Source organism: Schistocerca piceifrons, chromosome 1 (genome assembly GCF_021461385.2).
Source record: "Schistocerca piceifrons isolate TAMUIC-IGC-003096 chromosome 1, iqSchPice1.1, whole genome shotgun sequence".
In the NCBI taxonomy this organism is placed as follows: Eukaryota; Metazoa; Arthropoda; class Insecta; order Orthoptera; family Acrididae; genus Schistocerca; species Schistocerca piceifrons.
In genome coordinates, this window is record NC_060138.1 from 548,681,372 (window position 1) to 548,699,651 (window position 18,280).

At 40.8% G+C, this 18,280-nt stretch overlaps 1 protein-coding gene across 1 annotated transcript in view; it reads right to left on the reverse strand.

Moving 5' to 3' along the window:
- The window catches only part of LOC124749001 (sodium channel protein Nach-like), a 126,069-nt gene that overhangs the window by 57,987 nt on the left and 49,802 nt on the right, over positions 1-18,280 (reverse strand). Inside the window, exon 6 of the mRNA XM_047248965.1 lies at positions 11,787-11,982. Within this exon, the coding sequence (XP_047104921.1) occupies positions 11,787-11,982 (196 nt within the window). The remainder of the gene's footprint in view (positions 1-11,786; positions 11,983-18,280) is intronic.

Sequence of the window (18,280 nt, forward strand, 5' to 3'; positions counted from 1 at the left end):
TCGGTTCCCAACACGTGCCGGAGACATCCCAAGCCTAGGGCCACAGTTTTGGATGCTGTATTGCAGGTGTCATTGACATTGCCATGATGTCAGCCATGCTGGCAAGGAAAAGCAGCAGCTGACCATCTGTGGCTCACACCAAGCAGTGCTGAGTCGGCAGGGATGCAGACCGCTGAGTCAACTCCTGACATCCTGACGACGACGCTCTCCACTGGCTTACAAGGCCGACACACAGCACATTGCACTGCGTCGCTGGGGCAATGGCCTCAGCATTGCAGGACCTTATGACATGCACTGAGGTGAATGGGGCGCTGTAGTAGAAACAAATAAATCACCTGCAAAGTTCTCGCTGAGTCTTAATACAGCATCTCCTGGCACCCATCCACTACATTTGGTGTCTTCCCACTACATTTGGTCATCCTGATACATTACTATGGAAATTCTACCCTTTTACACCATTTTGTCTTTTTCTTGCAACCCCCCCCCCCCCCCCCCTCTCTCCTCTCACACCTTCAAAAATATTTATGGTCTCTTGTTCACATTTTTATGTATCTATTTTTTCCACCTCACCAACTTTATTTTTCTTCTTCTACTTATTCTTCTTCTCCTTCTTCTTGCAATGCATATCAACTAATGGATTTTGCAGTCATATTTCTCATTGCTTTTCAGTTTCTGTGGCAAGTGACTGAATATCATATCTATCCATCATCTAATGTTTCTCAGACAAGACAATCTCTTTCTTTCAATTCTTCTTCTACCTTCAGGTACTAGCTGCAGGAATCAGTGTATTTAATTTTCGTGACATGTCCTCCATACACTGCCTATTTCTCCTTAATTATGCTGGGTGGTTCTAGGTCTCTGCTGACAAAATTAAGGATTTCCTCATTTGTTGTTCCCATTGTCATGATGTCTTAAGTTCTCTACAGCAGACACACATTCTAAAAGCTTACATTTTGTTGATGTTCTTTATGTTTAATGTCTAAACTTTTATAGCATTTAAATGGTATCAACTGAATCTAACATTTTACAAACCCTAGTATTATGCTGTTGCCAATGGCCTTGCTCTAGTGAAAACACCAGTTACTGCCAGTTCACTGAAGTTAAGTGCTGTTGGGCTCAGCTAGCACTTGGATGGGTGACCATCTGGTCTGCCAAGTGCTGTTAGCAAGTGGGTGCACTCAGCACTTGTGAGGCAAACTGAGGAGCTACTTGATTGAGAATTATCAGCTCCAGTCTTATAAACCGACATGCGGCTGGGAGAGTGGTGCGCTGACCACATGCCCCTTCATACCTGCATTCAGTGACACCTGTGGGCAAAGAATGACACGGCAGCCGGTTGGTACCATTGATTCTTCATGGCCTGTTCAGGCAGAGTTTGGTTTTAGTTTTAGTATTATGCTATTGTCAATGACCTTTCTGCAGTGGTAACACCAGTCCCCGTCAGATCACCAAAGTTAGGAGTTGTTGGGCTTGACTAGCACTTGGGTGGGAGACCACCTGGGTCTGCTGAGCAGAGGTGAACTGAGGAGCTATTTGATTGAGAAGTAGCAGCCCTGGTCACAGAAACTGACAATGGCTGGGAGAGCAGTGTGCTGACCACATGCTCCTACATATGGCCATCTGTACCATTGGGCCTTTGAAGGCCAGTTTGGATGGATTCTGAGTTTGAGTATTATGCTATCATTTAATCCTTAAGTAAAAGGTAATTTCAGTTTGAAACCACACAAAACACTTTATTTTCACACTGAATGAATGTAACACAGAATATTTACTTTACAGCACTCAACATGAATTATAACAAATTGAAAAGACAAAAAGTGTCTTTAGTACCAATACCAAATTTGACTTTTTACCAGAAGTATGGATTCTAAGTGATAACTTCCAACATATTAAGTCCAGATCAATTTATAGTCATGTAAGGACTTTTTAATGTAAGATTTAGAAACACCCGTTGAGCTTGTTCAATGTTATATTTTAGTTCTTTGTCAAATGTCCACTAGTTTCCACAATAATTTTTATTATGACTTCTTTCTACACATACTCAACTTTTCTTCCACTTATGCAGCAAACTTACAATACTTTACATTATCTCTTACAATTTTCAACCATTTTCATTGCAGTACGAGGTCATTAGCCTCTTGGGAATTGAAATCTTATAGTCCACTAATATAATCCTCTCTTTCTTAACTTATGGGTACCAATAACAAAACTTTTCCTGCATTATTTTCTTTGCCTATCAACACTATATTGATTGTTAATTCTGTTACTTTTGATGCGCAACAAAGAGAAACATTCCAAAAATTTTGGAATGTTTATTCTGATATCACTGCCAGATTCTATCTTAAAATATATTACTCTGATAAGCTCAAATTTTTATCTTTCCTGTATGTTTCTCAACCAATCTGTTTTGCAAAGTAGCTTTTCACAACTTATTGCTGTTGAATATCAGCTGCAGGTCAACTACATTATGCCTCCAGTACAATGTCTTTGCCCTATTTGTTTGCCTACTTTTGGCCCACAGGCATCTCTCTACCAGAGACTATTTACAAATATCACAAGGGACTCGTGTACTGTGGACATCTCATTTAGAAAAACTCTGTTGATACACCAACTGTTACAGTTGCCACCAGGGGCACCAGCTATGCTTCTGAGCAGTGCAAATGTCAGGAAACTGGTGGCACTGTTATTAAGGGAAATTTCATTCGCACATCACTTGGTTGCACACATACTTCCACCTGCCGGATATTAAGGCAGAGCAAAACCTGCAGCAGGCAGCATTCAGCTACTTACTCAGCTCCTGTCCAGACACCAGCTACAGTTTGTAGCCCATCAATCGGAACTTTCCAACACCAGCCAGGATGCTCCATTGAACACTACACCATCTCTGTACTGCTCCATGGTACACCACACAGTGTGGCCCCACAGTCGTCACTCCAACAGCCATTCATGATGAGACTTCCCATGGAACTGATATTAGGCAAGTGGACTTAGTTTTTATTATTCTCAAGTGAACATGGATGATATTTCAATTGTTATTTGAAATTGAATTTGTTGTGAACTTGTGCCATGAATGAAGTGTTCTTAATTTCAGCCTGGGAATCATCATTCACTAAAGTGTACATCACGCATAATGGGTCTTAAGAGGGGTGATGAGGATAGAAACACATTTTCTATTACACTCTCATCTAATAACAGGAAACATTGGTTTAATGTTCACGTTGGTTACTATTTCACATGAGTGATGACTTCACTCTGTGTGTACATATTTTGCATTTTTGTTTACAGCATAGACATGCATAACCATGTGGTTGTTTGCTATTCCCATTGTGTTCTGGAGGGCACTGCTTGTGGCAAAACCGTGTCACATGTGATGGTTCATCACTGGTGTACCTGTTTGTGGCAAAATGAGCTCAACAGAGACAGTTCATCACAGGTAGCTGGTACCACTTGCCAATGTATCAGGGCTGATACAGCAATAGACTTAGCATCAGTACTTCTTCAGACTCCAGTGCTTGTGCTGGTTCCAGTTCCTGGTCTTTTCTGTCACCCACTCTCCACCCTGCTCTGGTCGTGCCTGATGCTTCAGTAGCCATGGCTGGCCCTACTCTCAAGAGTGGCCCTGCCTGGTTTCAAGCTAGTGATAAGGCTACTGTTTGTACATACTATAACTCATCTCATCCAGTGCTCACTTGCCACCCACTTTCAGCTGAGCCCGATGCTGATCTGCACACCACAGCCATGGTCGACCCTTCCCATGTGGTCGACATCACCTGGAAAGCTGTTGGTGACAAGGGTCAAGTCCACATGTTCCAGCTCTTGCCATCATCTGGCATTGTTATCCTGTCTGGCCAAAATGTCTTCTTCCTTCAGCCACACCCAATGATACCCAGCCATTTCATGCCTTCACCACAAAGATGCAGTCATGGGTGGTCTTCCTCATTGGAGCAGCACAGCCCAGGATACATCATCTGGCACCTCCAACATCCCCCTGATCTTGCTGTACCGCCCAGTCTCTGCCTCCTCTAGCTGTGACTCCAACACTGCTTCCATCCTCCTGTGTTTCTTCCACAAGGATGCAACCATGGCTCACCTCCCTCAAGAGAGTGGCACACCATGGCTTTTGGCACTTGGGTGTCTACTTGTATTCACTCCCATCACACCTAATGCTATGCCCACGATGCCGCAGCCATGGTGGGCCCTCTCCACCCAGCACCATGACTCCACTGCCACCCAGCTGCAGCCCTTTCCAGGCAGCATCAGATGCTGCTTATTTTCTACACCTTCATCTTGGTGCAGCCATGGCCAGCCTCCTTTTCCAGGGTGATGCTACACCTTCACAACTGCCCGGTATGCAGTCCAAGTCTTAGTGTCATCCCTTAGCTCCATTTCAGTCAAATATGATGTTGTCCTCTCATGGTTGAGCCCGACACTGCCTGCCAATACTAACTGCTGTGCCAATACTAACCACTGCTTTCAGCCGATGCAGCCATGGTTGACCTGTTTCTCTTGAGGACAGCACATCACTACATGTCTCTGTTTTTGGGTAACACACATCCTCCTCTCTGGTGTAGATTCTTTCAATGCTCCTGCACACACTGTGGCTATGCCCTTCCCACTGCCCTCTGTCTCCCTCTGTTCAGTAGTTATTGAGCTCCATATGGCTCTCCCCTCCACTCTGGGCCATCCCCTCAATCTGCATTCTTCATGTGCCCCTGCACCCATTGTGGTGACAACTTCCCCACTGTCACTTGGCCTCTCTCTGGCCACCTCCTTCCAAAATAAATAAAGAAAATATTAATGACATATAGTAATGTATTGCAAAAAATGTGAACAGCATATCAGTAACAGTGCAAGGAAAGGCTCTTCTTTCTAAATTTCCTTTGGTATTACTCAGGTCAAAATGACATAAAAGCCTTGTGTATGGCACTGTGGAATTATACAACTTACATTAAATAAGTTTCTTGTTATGATCCAGGGAGTTTACTATCATGTATGTTAAGAGACATCCAAGAATATGTGGAATAAAATAATATTTCTTGGTTCATATTGGAATACTCATTTCCAGAATATGAAGAGTGATGTAGAGCCTGTGGCATCTGTCAAATAACTCTCTTACCAGAATATATGGTGTACACTTTCATGCAGATTAAAGATGCAGCTTTTCTCTGAATCTTCTTGATATCTTCTGGTAACCAAGCTTGCAAATTTGCAAGACTGATAAACTGCATCAAACATTCAGCAGGATGAAGTTTTTGTAAGCAGTCTCCTTTTTGTCTGTAATACACTTCATTAGGATACTGAAAAATCAGATCAAGTGGATGACTGGAGTCTTACAAAAATACCTAGAAAACTTCAGGAAGCAGTTTTAATTTCAACATCCAAGAATACACTTTTTATTTTCCTACATACCACTCCCATGTGAATATAATATTATATTAGTTATTGTGTAAACAATGGTATATGAGCAGTTATTTACCGTAAATGCCACTTGCAACTGAAATAAGAAAAAATCTAAATACACTCCTGGAAATGGAAAAAAGAACACATTGACACCGGTGTTTCAGACCCACCATACTTGCTCCGGACACTGCGAGAGGGCTGTACAAGCAATGATCACACGCACGGCACAGTGGACACACCAGGAACCGCGGTGTTGGCCGTCGAATGGCGCTAGCTGTGCAGCATTTGTGCACCGCCGCCGTCAGTGTCAGCCAGTTTGCCGTGGCATACGGAGCTCCATCGCAGTCTTTAACACTGGTAGCATGCCGCGACAGCGTGGACGTGAACCGTATGTGCAGTTGACGGACTTTGAGCGAGGGCGTATAGTGGGCATGCGGGAGGCCGGGTGGACGTACCGCCGAATTGCTCAACACGTGGGGCGTGAGGTCTCCACAGTACATCGATGTTGTCGCCAGTGGTCGGCGGAAGGTGCACGTGCCCGTCGACCTGGGACCGGACCGCAGCGACGCACGGATGCACGCCAAGACCGTAGGATCCTACGCAGTGCCGTAGGGGACCGCACCGCCACTTCCCAGCAAATTAGGGACACTGTTGCTCCTGGGGTATCGGCGAGGACCATTCGCAACCATCTCCATGAAGCTGGGCTACGGTCCCGCACACCGTTAGGCCGTCTTCCGCTCACGCCCCAACATCGTGCAGCCCGCCTCCAGTGGTGTCGCGACAGGCGTGAATGGAGGGACGAATGGAGACGTGTCGTCTTCAGCGATGAGAGTCGCTTCTGCCTTGGTGCCAATGATGGTCGTATGCGTGTTTGGCGCCATGCAGGTGAGCGCCACAATCAGGACTGCATACGACCGAGGCACACAGGGCCAACACCCGGCATCATGGTGTGGGGAGCGATCTCCTACACTGGCCGTACACCACTGGTGATCGTCGAGGGGACACTGAATAGTGCACGGTACATCCAAACCGTCATCGAACCCATCGTTCTACCATTCCTAGACCGGCAAGGGAACTTGCTGTTCCAACAGGACAATGCACATCCGCATGTATCCCGTGCCACCCAACATGCTCTAGAAGGTGTAAGTCAACTACCCTGGCCAGCAAGATCTCCGGATCTGTCCCCCATTGAGCATGTTTGGGACTGGGTGAAGTGTCGTCTCACGCGGTCTGCACGTCCAGCACGAACGCTGGTCCAACTGAGGCGCCAGGTGGAAATGGCATGGCAAGCCGTTCCACAGGACTACATCCAGCATCTCTATGATCGTCTCCATGGGAGAATAGCAGCCTGCATTGCTGCAAAAGGTGGATATACACTGTACTAGTGCCGACATTGTGCATGCTCTATTGCCTGTGTCTATGTGCCTGTGGTTCTGTCAGTGTGATCATGTGATGTATCTGACCCCAGGAATGTGTCAATAAAGTTTCTCCTTCCTGGGACAATGAATTCACGGTGATCTTATTTCAATTTCCAGGAGTGTATAATGAATACAGATTTCCTCTGTCACATAGTTTACATCTGTTTGCATAGTATGGGTGATTGCTCATTAATATGGGGTATCCAACGAAAGGTAATACAGCATGTTTGAAAAAGAACTCCCTACTTTTAAGTATAAATTCAATGTAATGAAAAATTACATCAGTGAGTAATATCATGAAAGAGAATTCCTTCAAGTTTTGTTTAATGTTAGTAGACATCAACATGGGATCCATTTGTTGCCCTGCACATGTCAAGACAATATTCTACTTCTCCCTATGTATTCACCAACATTTCAGGTGTAACTGTCTGGAATGCCATGACAATTATTTCCCATAAATGATTGATATCTCTGATCTTTTCACTACACACAACATTTTTCATGTGGCCCCAAAAGAAAAAGGCCAGTGGGGTTAAGTCGGGGCTTCATGGCAGCCAAGTTATAGGGCCTGCCCTGCCTATCCACCTTCCTGGAAAGTGAGTGTCAAGAGCCGCACGCACATGGTTACTATAATGAGGTCGGGCGCCATCTTATTGGACAAAAACATGCCCCTTTTCTGTCTCAATGTCATCCATTTGGGGAAAGATGTACTCTGTTAACATCTCACAGTAAACGTCCCTGTTTATTGTTTTTTCTACAAAGGTGAAAGGAGCAATCACGCGATCTTCCATCAAACCGCACCAGACATTAACTTCGGGAGAGTCCCACATTGATGCTGAATAACTTTATTGGGATGCTCAGCCACCCCCCCCCCCCCCCCCCCCCCCAATTTTGCAGTTATGATGATTAACTGTTCCACTGATTGGTGGAGCAGACATTGTTGTTGAGTTGCTTTGCACTGCACTGAACACACACTTGGACTGAGCTGAGGGAACAGAGGAATACAACAGTACTGATGCTGTCTCAAGGTCAAGCAGAACTGCCAGCTGCAGGGGAGCCAAACCTGGAGAGTTGATGAATCAAACACCACAAACTAGAACAGTGTGTGTCACTTTTTACAGATCCTAGGACACATTAAAACTAGGGAGTTCTTTTTCAAACACCCTGTATTTCCGAGAATGCTTGTCTTGCTAATTTGGCATGAGAGCTTCTGTGAACTTTGGAAGGTAGGAGACAAAGTACTGGTTGAAGTAGAGCTGTGAGGACAGGTTGAGTCATGCTTGGGTAGTTCAGTCAGTAGAGCACTTGCTACCAAAAGGCAAAGGTCTTGAGTTTGAAACTTGGTCCAGCACACAGTGTTAATCTGCAAGGAAGTTTCACATCAGCGCACACACACACACACACACACACACACACACACACACGCACACACACGCACACGCACGCACACACACACACACACACACACACACACACACACACACACACACACACACACTGCTGCAGAGTGTCTGTATCCCTATAATAATATTTTGGGGCATTGTACATAGAATAAGCTCCAAAATGGCAAGTGTGTAATGTCTGGATGTTTCAGTCAGGCAAAGAAGGAAGATGTAATTTAACACGGATGTAATTTCTGTCTCATTATCCAGTTTAAGAACGAAGTACACAACCTACACATCATCCTGGTCCATCCCGATATCACTCCCATTCCCTTCCCATTACAATAGGGGCTGAGCAGAATATAGCTGCATCTGAAGCAAAAGAAGATTGCCTAATGTTGTTAAAGTGTTACAGTGCAGAAACTGAAAGCATGCCATGCATTAACAGGAGGCAGTAAGCATAGGTAAAAATCCTGTGTGCCATGGCTGAAGTAAAATGAATAGTTACAGCAAAAGAAGTAGTAGATAAATGGCAATGAATTTTAAGTGTATGAGTACAAGAAGACCTGCATATTAGTAGTGAGATTTAATGGAGGACAACAAAAATTGAGGTACTGAATAAGGTGTAGAATGAGGAAAATATGTTAGAGAAGAGGAAAAGTGCTAGATTTATTAATTATTCATCTGTAGGTCCACTCAAATAACATTCAGCTGTGAATATTTATACATGGAAAGTTTATTCAGCATAATATTTATGCCCTGAATAAATGTTTGGTAATTTTATCATTTTGCAATACTTGAAAGATTAATTACGATGAAAACAGTGTACATTTAAAATAATTTTAAGATGCATTGAAAGGAATTCTATTAATGAAGTTATACACACTTAAGAGCAGCTGAAATAAAATTTTCTATCTTGTTGAATGCAGCACCCCCTTCCAAATCATGACAGGGGAGGCACACTTGGTGTGGACTCTAGGAGACAATGAAACCACTGAGAAGAAATTCTGATACATGACCTCTTAATTGCCAGCCACTATTCACAGAAACTGGTCAGAGCTCTGGAGCCAAGGTGGGAACCTCTATTTCAGTTTTTCAATAAATGCTCAATACAATTGAGATGAAGTGACCTGAGACCAAACGAGCATCCTTAAATCCATGGTGTGTTTCTCAGATCATTTTTTATGTGATTACAATTCAGTAGTGATAGGATGTGCCTGTATGTGAATAAACAGATGCTGATGATCAGACAGCAAGTCTAGTATCATCTGTCAGTGAGAAGCACTGGTAGACATATAAAAGTTGCTATTAAATCCATGTAAACACCCCTCACAAAAGTACAATAACAGTTCCTGCTTGAATAGCACTTTGCTAGGAAGCTATGCTATGCCACATTTGGCTTTTAATGTACTTAAATTCTGAACTACCATTGCAATATCCTGAAGTCTATTGCAACTAATCAGTCCAGGTGGCTCTTTTCCATGCCTTAGGAGTATGTGTCCTGTGACTTGCAGTGAGCAGTAGTGCACATATTGTGTGGAAGCTTCTTCATCTCACAGCAAGGATGGGGTTCTGATTGGAAATATTATTTGTTGTTGCCTGTCCATAAATTAGTAAAACATTTGCTCTGCTATGGCCTACATATCTCATGATTCAATCTGCAACAATCAGTGGTAACCACAGATACCAAGATTTTACTGTCCTCAGTAGTGGATTATCCTAAATGAAGATACTAACAATACACTCCTGGGCGGCGGGATCTCAGAAGTCCAAAGCCTCTATAACCTTAGAGAGGAGTATTGCATACATTAAATACTCACAAAAAATGCACTAATATCACGTTTCTTGTCCAGTCTACAGTCCACCATTAGTACAACAGCCAGAATGAGATTTGGAAACTTCCACTCACAGGATGTGCTGAACTGTTCTGCTAGTTGTGCTTTCTCTTCAACACAGAACCTTTCTCTACTGCAATTATTCATGAATGTATAAAAATTTGAAGCTCTTTGCAAATGGAAACACAAATTGTAAACATATCATAGACAATATTATTTTAAGGAGGTGATGATTAACAGTTTTCAAATACTTCTCAAAAACCATGATTTGACATAATACAGATGTGACATGCATCTATCATGCCAAGCCATGAAAAAGAGGTAACGTTATTGGCATCAAAATTTTAAACAATTATTTATTCTGTTGTAAAAAAAAAAAAGAAAAAAAACACTAGAAAGACAGTGAGGTGAAAAAGTAAAAAAAAAAAAAAAAAGTAGTTCTCTTGCTGACTTGCAGAGAAGTTTCCATAGCATGAGCCTAAGCTTTTCTTTGAACATGCCACTGTTTTCACTTTGATTAGCATTGGCTATAAATTTCTCCTCATATAAACCATCCATGCAAAAAGTTCTTAGACCGATTTTAATCCTGGCATTCAAGCAACATCAGCACAGTAACTGTAGTGGAATCTGGAACTAACAACTGTATGCAAGAGATGTGAATTAAACCAGTCAGTTGTGAGGAGTCAGTGTTAAGTAGTAGATGTGCAACTTTCTTGTGTCAATATCATTGTATCACAAATTATAATGTAGCAATATGGTTCTATGAACATTCTGTGCATTCCACTCATGTGTGGAAAGACTATGAAGAAGACCTGAAGCATTAAAACCACTATGTTAACTTTTCTGTGTTTTTAATAAGCCTGTCACCAAACATTTTGGAACATTGCTCCAGATGGGAATAACTGAAACATATCCTTCATCAAGGCTTTGATTTTCTATCATGCCAGGAAATAAGTAACATCCTATCCAAGATCCTTCTCACCCCTTCTAAAGTGGTATTCCAAGGCCCACCCAACCTACACATCATCCTGGCCCATCTCGATATCACTCCCATTCCCTTTGCATTACAATAGGGGCTGTATGCCTGTGGAAGACACAGATACAAGAACTTCCCAATTCATCAACCCATCGCATCCTATTCCAGTGCTGTTGCAGGCTTATACTATCCCATTAGTGACAGTGCCATCTGTAAAAGCAGCCATGTGATAAACCAGCTCTGCTGCTATCACTGCACAGTATTTTATGTGTGCAGGAGCACCAACCAGCTGTCCACCAAAGTAAATGGGCACCATCAAACAGTGGCCAAGAACAAAGTTGACCACCCGGTGACATGACATGCTGTTGAGCCTAACATATTTGAGTTCAACGGGTGCCTCACAACCTGTGCCATTTGGATCCCTCTCTCCAGCAACAGCTTTTCTGAACTATGCAGAGGGAAGCTATCCTTGCAACACATCTGTCACTCCCATAATCCTTCTGATCTCAATCTCCACTGGCACAATGTAGATGCACAGGTGTTCAGTGGCACAAGATGCACAGTTGTATGTGACAGGGAGGGGGTGAGGTGGGGGTGGAGGGTTGTATGCCTCTCGACAACTCAAACCTGTTACTACTCAGTGACTGATCTCTTTAGCACTGATCATGAAGATAATATTACATTGATTATAATATACATGAATACCTGTTTAATAATAGTCACTTAAAATGATATTATTTTCCTACCTGCAGTGGAGATAAATAGGATTTTTTACCTGGAGAAAAGCTTCTTTTTGGGGTGCTATTATGAGTCCTCGGGCTGATATATCTGGATAATCCTGAGGGGAATGTACCAATACTTGCACTCCATAAAAAGAAAAGAGAGCTGCATAATAGTCCTCTAGTCGTGGATCCATCAACATTGTTAACCCTGTGAGATATCCAGCTCCATTCACACGAAGGTATGAATTTCTGAAATGGAGGCATACAAAAACATATTGCTTTTTCATTGTTTCATGCACTTGTTTGTTTCTGTTATAAAACTATTATTCAGTTTGTGCTTACTTATCTGAAATGTGATCTATAGTGAATACTAAATGAAATGTCAGTAAAAACATCAACATTTACTTTATCATAGAATTTATTTGTGAACTGCAAAGGGCAGGAACATTACATGGTCCTTAGGTAATTCTCAGGAAGATAGGAAAAGATAAAGAAAGGCAATAAGGAAGTACAATATCATGTGCTAAATTAAACAAAACTATTCATAAATGTCTTTGAGAGGATGTAAGGCGACCTAGTGCACATAAACTTGAACAGTGAATAGAAAAATGTAATACAGCAAATCTGAAAGGACTCCTGAAAATAATATAATAAGACTAAAATAATGCACAGAACACCTTTTACATGTTAACTATGAAGTCATAGACCTGATGAAGAGTTTTTGTATTTAGACCAGTAGAAGTCATTGCCTGGATAAACAACTGTGAAGTAAACAGGAGAGTAAAAATGATCAGGTGTGCTTCTGGTACACTAACTAAGGTAAAAAGGTGTTGGGAAAGATGGAGAGTTACTCAACAAACAGTGGATAAATGGGTGTCAGGAATTACAAAGAGTGACAGCAAACAGACAAATGGATTATGGAACAGACTGCAGAGAAGATTTAATTATGGAGATAAAATGGGATGGACTGAGCTGCAGATACAAGACATAACATTTGACCCATGATGTAATGATTTTGTGGTGTGTGTCTTCACATGTGGACTGAGATAGACAATTCTTATTTCACTTCTGTATTATTTTTTGGCATCTAAGTTGTGGTGACATACAGATCTGTAGCTCAGCCCAAGGTCTAGATTACATTAGAAGGTGACAGTATGATTGTGAATTCGTAAAGTCAGTGGATGTGCATATGAAGCCTTTATGAAATTGTAGTTGTGTCATGCTTATCTGTACTGTAACTTGAAGTCTTAGTTATCTTGGACGATGGTGGTATGACTGTGAGCAAGCAAAGTCAAAAATGTGATGTCATGAGAACAACTATAATTTTTTTACTGCATATATTTTATGTATACTAGACTTTCATGAATAGCTATGTCAGCCCCATGAAATCATAGGGCAAAGGAGATAGGTGGTATTGGTAGGTACCATTTTATCTTGAAAAGAAAATGAAGGGAAGTGGAACAAGTATCCAGGTAAATGGGTAGTGGATGAATCAAGGAAGTTCTACATCTACATCTATGCCTACGTAGGTACTTTGCAAGCCACTGAAGGGTGCATCGCAGAGGGTACCCTGTACCACTACTTGTCATTTCCCCTCCTGTTCCACTTGTAAATAGAGCCGTATGAGCCCTAATTTCTCGTATCTTATCTTTGCCGTACTTAAGTGTGATGTACGTTGGTAGCAGTAGGAGCATTCAGCAGTCAGGTTCAAATTGTAGTTGTCTAAATTTTCTCAGTTGTGTTTCTTGAAAAGAATGTCGCCTTCTCACTTGAGTTCCCAAAGCATCTCCATTGTTTGAAGTTACCGGTAACAAATCTAGCAGCCTGCCTCTGAATTGCTTTGATGTCTTTCTTCAGTCTTACCTGGTACAGATCCCAAACACTCAAGCAGTACTCTTGAATACATCACATCAGCATCCTATATGTGGTCTCCATTACAGGTGAACCACTCTTCCCTAAAATTATCCCAATAAAGCAAAGTCAACCATTTGCTTTCTGTAACACAGTTCTCACATGCTCATTCCACCTCATATTGCTTTGCAACATTACATCCAGATATTTAATCAACTTGACTGTGTCAAGGAGGCCACTAGTGACACTGTATCTGAACATTATGGGTTTGTTGTTCCTACTCATCCACACTAACTTTTGTGTTTCCACATTTAGCGCTCGCTGCCATTCATCACACCAACTAGAAGTTTTGTCTAAGTTGTCTTGTATCTTGCTATAGTCACTTAACTTCAACGCCTTGCTGTACACCATGGCATCATCAACAAACAACTGCAGATTGCTGCCCACCCTGCCTGCCAAATCATTTATGTATATAGAGATCAACAGTGGTCCTTTCTTATGTCCTTGTTCTTCGCTAGATTTCTAAAGATAAGGAAGGCTGAGGCAACAACCTTCTGGGGAGTAGGTATATGACATAGAACAAATTTATGAGAAACATCATTGTTTCCAGAAGATTGTAATGCATGAAAAACTCTAGAGGAGGCCTTTATCAGCAAGTAAATGTTAAATGACTGATGATAATGATGAAAATGTTATCTGTTGTCCAGAATGTTTTTGTTTACTATGTTAACTTCTTTGCTTGTTTAATTTCAATGTGGAGACTTATATGTCATTTGGCTACACTACCTTCTTAGTTTATAACAGTGAAATCTGAGAAAAGTTAAAAAATGTCCTCTAGCAGAATATCACATGACAATAAGTAAGAAACTGAAAACTCTTGCAAGATTTAAACTAGCCTCAAATTGATTGATATTAACTGCGAAAAGAAAAGAAAAGACAGAAATGCTGCACCAATATGTCACATGAGGATTAGTAAGCATACGTGTGCTGGGATTACATACCTGAAGAATTAAATTCTAAACAGCATTAAATGATATAAATCTCAATGACAGGTTGATCTGAGATATAAAGGTCGTACAATCTGCATCAAATGTGTACTTGATGGATTTAAACTAGGAACTATACTTTTTATTTATTATGTTATTTATTTATTTATTTACTATCCATCTTTAAGCATTATAAATGCTATCAATGTCATATTTTGTATAAATACAAACTTACAAATACCATTACATAAATAACATATGTGGTGAATAAGATACGAAGTTGTCCATCTCACACCATATGAAGTATTTAATGGATTTACGTATGTAAGTTTAATTGAAATTAAACTATATTAGTACTTAAGGTCACATATAGGGCAAATTTTATAAAAAGCTTTTTGTCTAAGACATTTGTGTGTGGTGTTTTCAAACATTCTCAGTGACATTGTGTGCCAGTACTGGCAACAAGTGAAATAGTTTTTGCGTCATGTATTTTTAGTTTCCTTAAGTCAGTCTGCTGTTTTACACATGTGATATGTTCATGAACAGGTTGTTGCAGTTTGTGAGTGTGTTGGTTTTCTTTTGTATGTATTGTACCAGTATAAACAGAAACCTAACTGTTAGTATTTTTAATGTTTTGAAATTTAGTCTACAAGAATCATTATTTCTGACACCACAGATGCATCTGATTTCCTTCTTTGACAGTTTTTTATGTTCCAGGGTTTTTTTGTCCCCCATAACAAAATAGCCAATGGAAAAAGGCACAGTATCCATTGAATAATAACTTATCACTATCACAAGACTTAGGCTTACCTAACAAATATCTAACATGTGCTAGCTTAATATAGATGTAAGTGGTGCAACTCTTCTTCATTAATTTCAAGTCAAGCTGCATCCCAAGAAGTTTACCTGAAGCACAGTTTTTGTCATCATATTTAATGCATAAGATAAAGAGAATATTTACAGTTTGTTCATGATTAATACACAATTCATTTATTTGGAAGAACTTACTGGCTGCTCTGAGATGATCCCTATTTTTCTGCTGTAATACTCCCAAATCTTTCCTATTAGTAACAAAAGTGATATCATACCTGTAATGTCTGGATTTTCACAACATAATGCTGGGCCAGTCTTCTACGTGTATAATGAAGAGTAAAGGTCTGAACACAAAACCCTGTTGTACACCCCTCACAACATCCAAGGCATTTGACCTCATATTGTTGAACTACACAATTATTTTTCTATAACTCTGATCAGAGATAGTTCTGAGCATTTAAAGCCATAGGAGTAGAGTTTTTCTAGCAGAAACCTATGGCTCACAGAGTCAAATCCCTTGCTGAAATCCAAAAGGTTAACATTAACAGATAATCTTGATTCAAATGATCATAGTACAAATGAAACAATGCTTTCCACTGCTTTTGCTGTTGACAATCTGGACCAGATGTTGACCATTTTCGAGCTATAAGCAGTATTCCACTGCTTTCAAAAGTATGGATATAAGAAAGTTTGGGCAATTGTTACTAGGATAAGACTTGCCAACATTTTTTTATGCAGAAGAGTAATGATAATCATATTTAAGGATGAAGGGAAACAGCTACTGACAAACATCTGGTTTGTAAGACAACATAGCAGATGTACTACCACATCGACAGTTAAAAAAACTGACTTTATAGTACAATAATTTCTCATTAAAAGTGAGATGCTACTGAAACATTGATATGTATTTATTATTACATCATGAAAGACTATCATAATATACAAAAGATCATAAAATACCCAAAAGCACAATTTCCATCAAGGAGGAGAAGCCTATAAAAGCACCCCAAAGTACAGCTCTTGGTTTGTGGTTGCAATATAATCTAAAATGAGATATAAATATGAATATAGCAAGTTAAGTCAACAGTGTTATGCCTGAAGATTTCTGCAGTCCTGTAGTAGTGAGAAGTCATTGTTTATGATCTTCACATTCAGTCCTATCTAAGTTATGGAATTATTTTCTTGATGAACTCTCAGGCTTCAAAGAGTATGTTTACAATTCAACAGCATCTATTAGCTGCAGCTTTGTAAGTGCTTGGCACATAAAGACATTCCCAGAAATATTACTAAATGCCTTTTCTGAAGACTATCTAGAACAGATACTTAGGAAGCCCACTCATGATGGAAATATATTAGACCTATTGGCAATAAGTAGACCTGACATCTTTGAGGATGTACATTTTGAAACTGGTATCAGTCACCATGAGTCAGTTGTTGAAACAATGATTACTTAAGTACACAGGTCAGATAAAACAAGTAAATAGGTTCATATCTTCAGTAAGCTGGATAAAGAGGCTCTAGTGTCACATCTCAGAGAGAAACTCCAAATATTTACATCTGGGCAGGAGCATCTAGAACTGTGGCTCATATGTAGATATATTTAGTTTTACAGTGTAGATATATTTATAGTAGAAAAGTTATAATGGAAGGGATCTTCCATGGTAAACTGACTGTGTAAAGAAATGTCCAAAGAAATAATGAATATCGTATAGCAGGTGTAAAATAAAGCAAAAGGCTACAGAAGATAGATGCTATGTGGAACACATTTGGCTGCCAAGAAGGCAATATGTGAATCCTGCCATAGTGCATTTTTATTGACAGATCTCTCACAAAACCTCAAGAAATCCTGATCATTAGCAAAGACTGTTAGTGGCACCAAAGTTGGTGTCCAGATACTCATGGGTGACACAGAGTAGCAAAACAAAAACAAAAATACTGAACTCAATTTCCAAATGTTCCTTTGTTAATGAAGATACAGAAGTACTATCCTTTGATGCTGTAGAACTGTATATAAATATACGAGGGCGGTTCAGAAAGTAACCTCCGATTGGTCACAGTGCGGGTTGTGGGGGGAGTAGCGACGCCATCTGTGCGTTCATGCACTCAACAGGTCAGTCGGCATCAAGCCGTGGTCAAGTGAACGTCATACCTGCGCTAGTTTAGTTTTTGTGGCAGTTTGAAATATGTGCTGCAATAGAAAACCCCGCCAAATGTGAAGTGCGTGCTGTCATAAGGTTTTTTACAGCCAAAGGATATTCTGCAGCAGCTATTCATCGTGAGCTTTGTGCCGTGTACGGACCAAGAGTTATGAGTGAAGGAGTTGTCCGTGAATGGGTACGTTTATTTAAAAGTGGACGAGAAAACGTTCATGATGAAGAGAGGAGTGGTAGACCATCATTGGTGACTGACGAACTTGTTCAGACAGTTGATGCAAAAGTTCGTGAAAATCGACGTTTCTCAATGTCGGAGTTGCCTACTGGCTTTCCACAGATTTCTAAGACTCTCTTGTACGAGATAGTGACAGCAAGATTGGGTTACCGTAAGTTCTGTGCATGATGGGTGCCCAAAATTCTTACCGACCACCACAAAACTCAAAGAATGGCCTCTGCATTAGACTTTCTGTCACGTTATGAGGACGAAGGAGAACCATTGTTAAACAGAATCGTGACTGGTGGCAAAACCTGGATTAAGTACGTGAACCCTGAGACAAAAGAACAATCAAAGATGTGGGCACATTCAAATTCGCCTACCAAACCAAGAAAAGCCTCGCAAGATTTTTCTGCCAGAAAACTGATGGCAACGGTGTTTTGGGATGCCAAAGGGGTGTTGTTGGTTGAATTCATGGAACGTGGTACGACCATTAATCAAGATGTGTACTGTGAAACAATAAAAAAGTT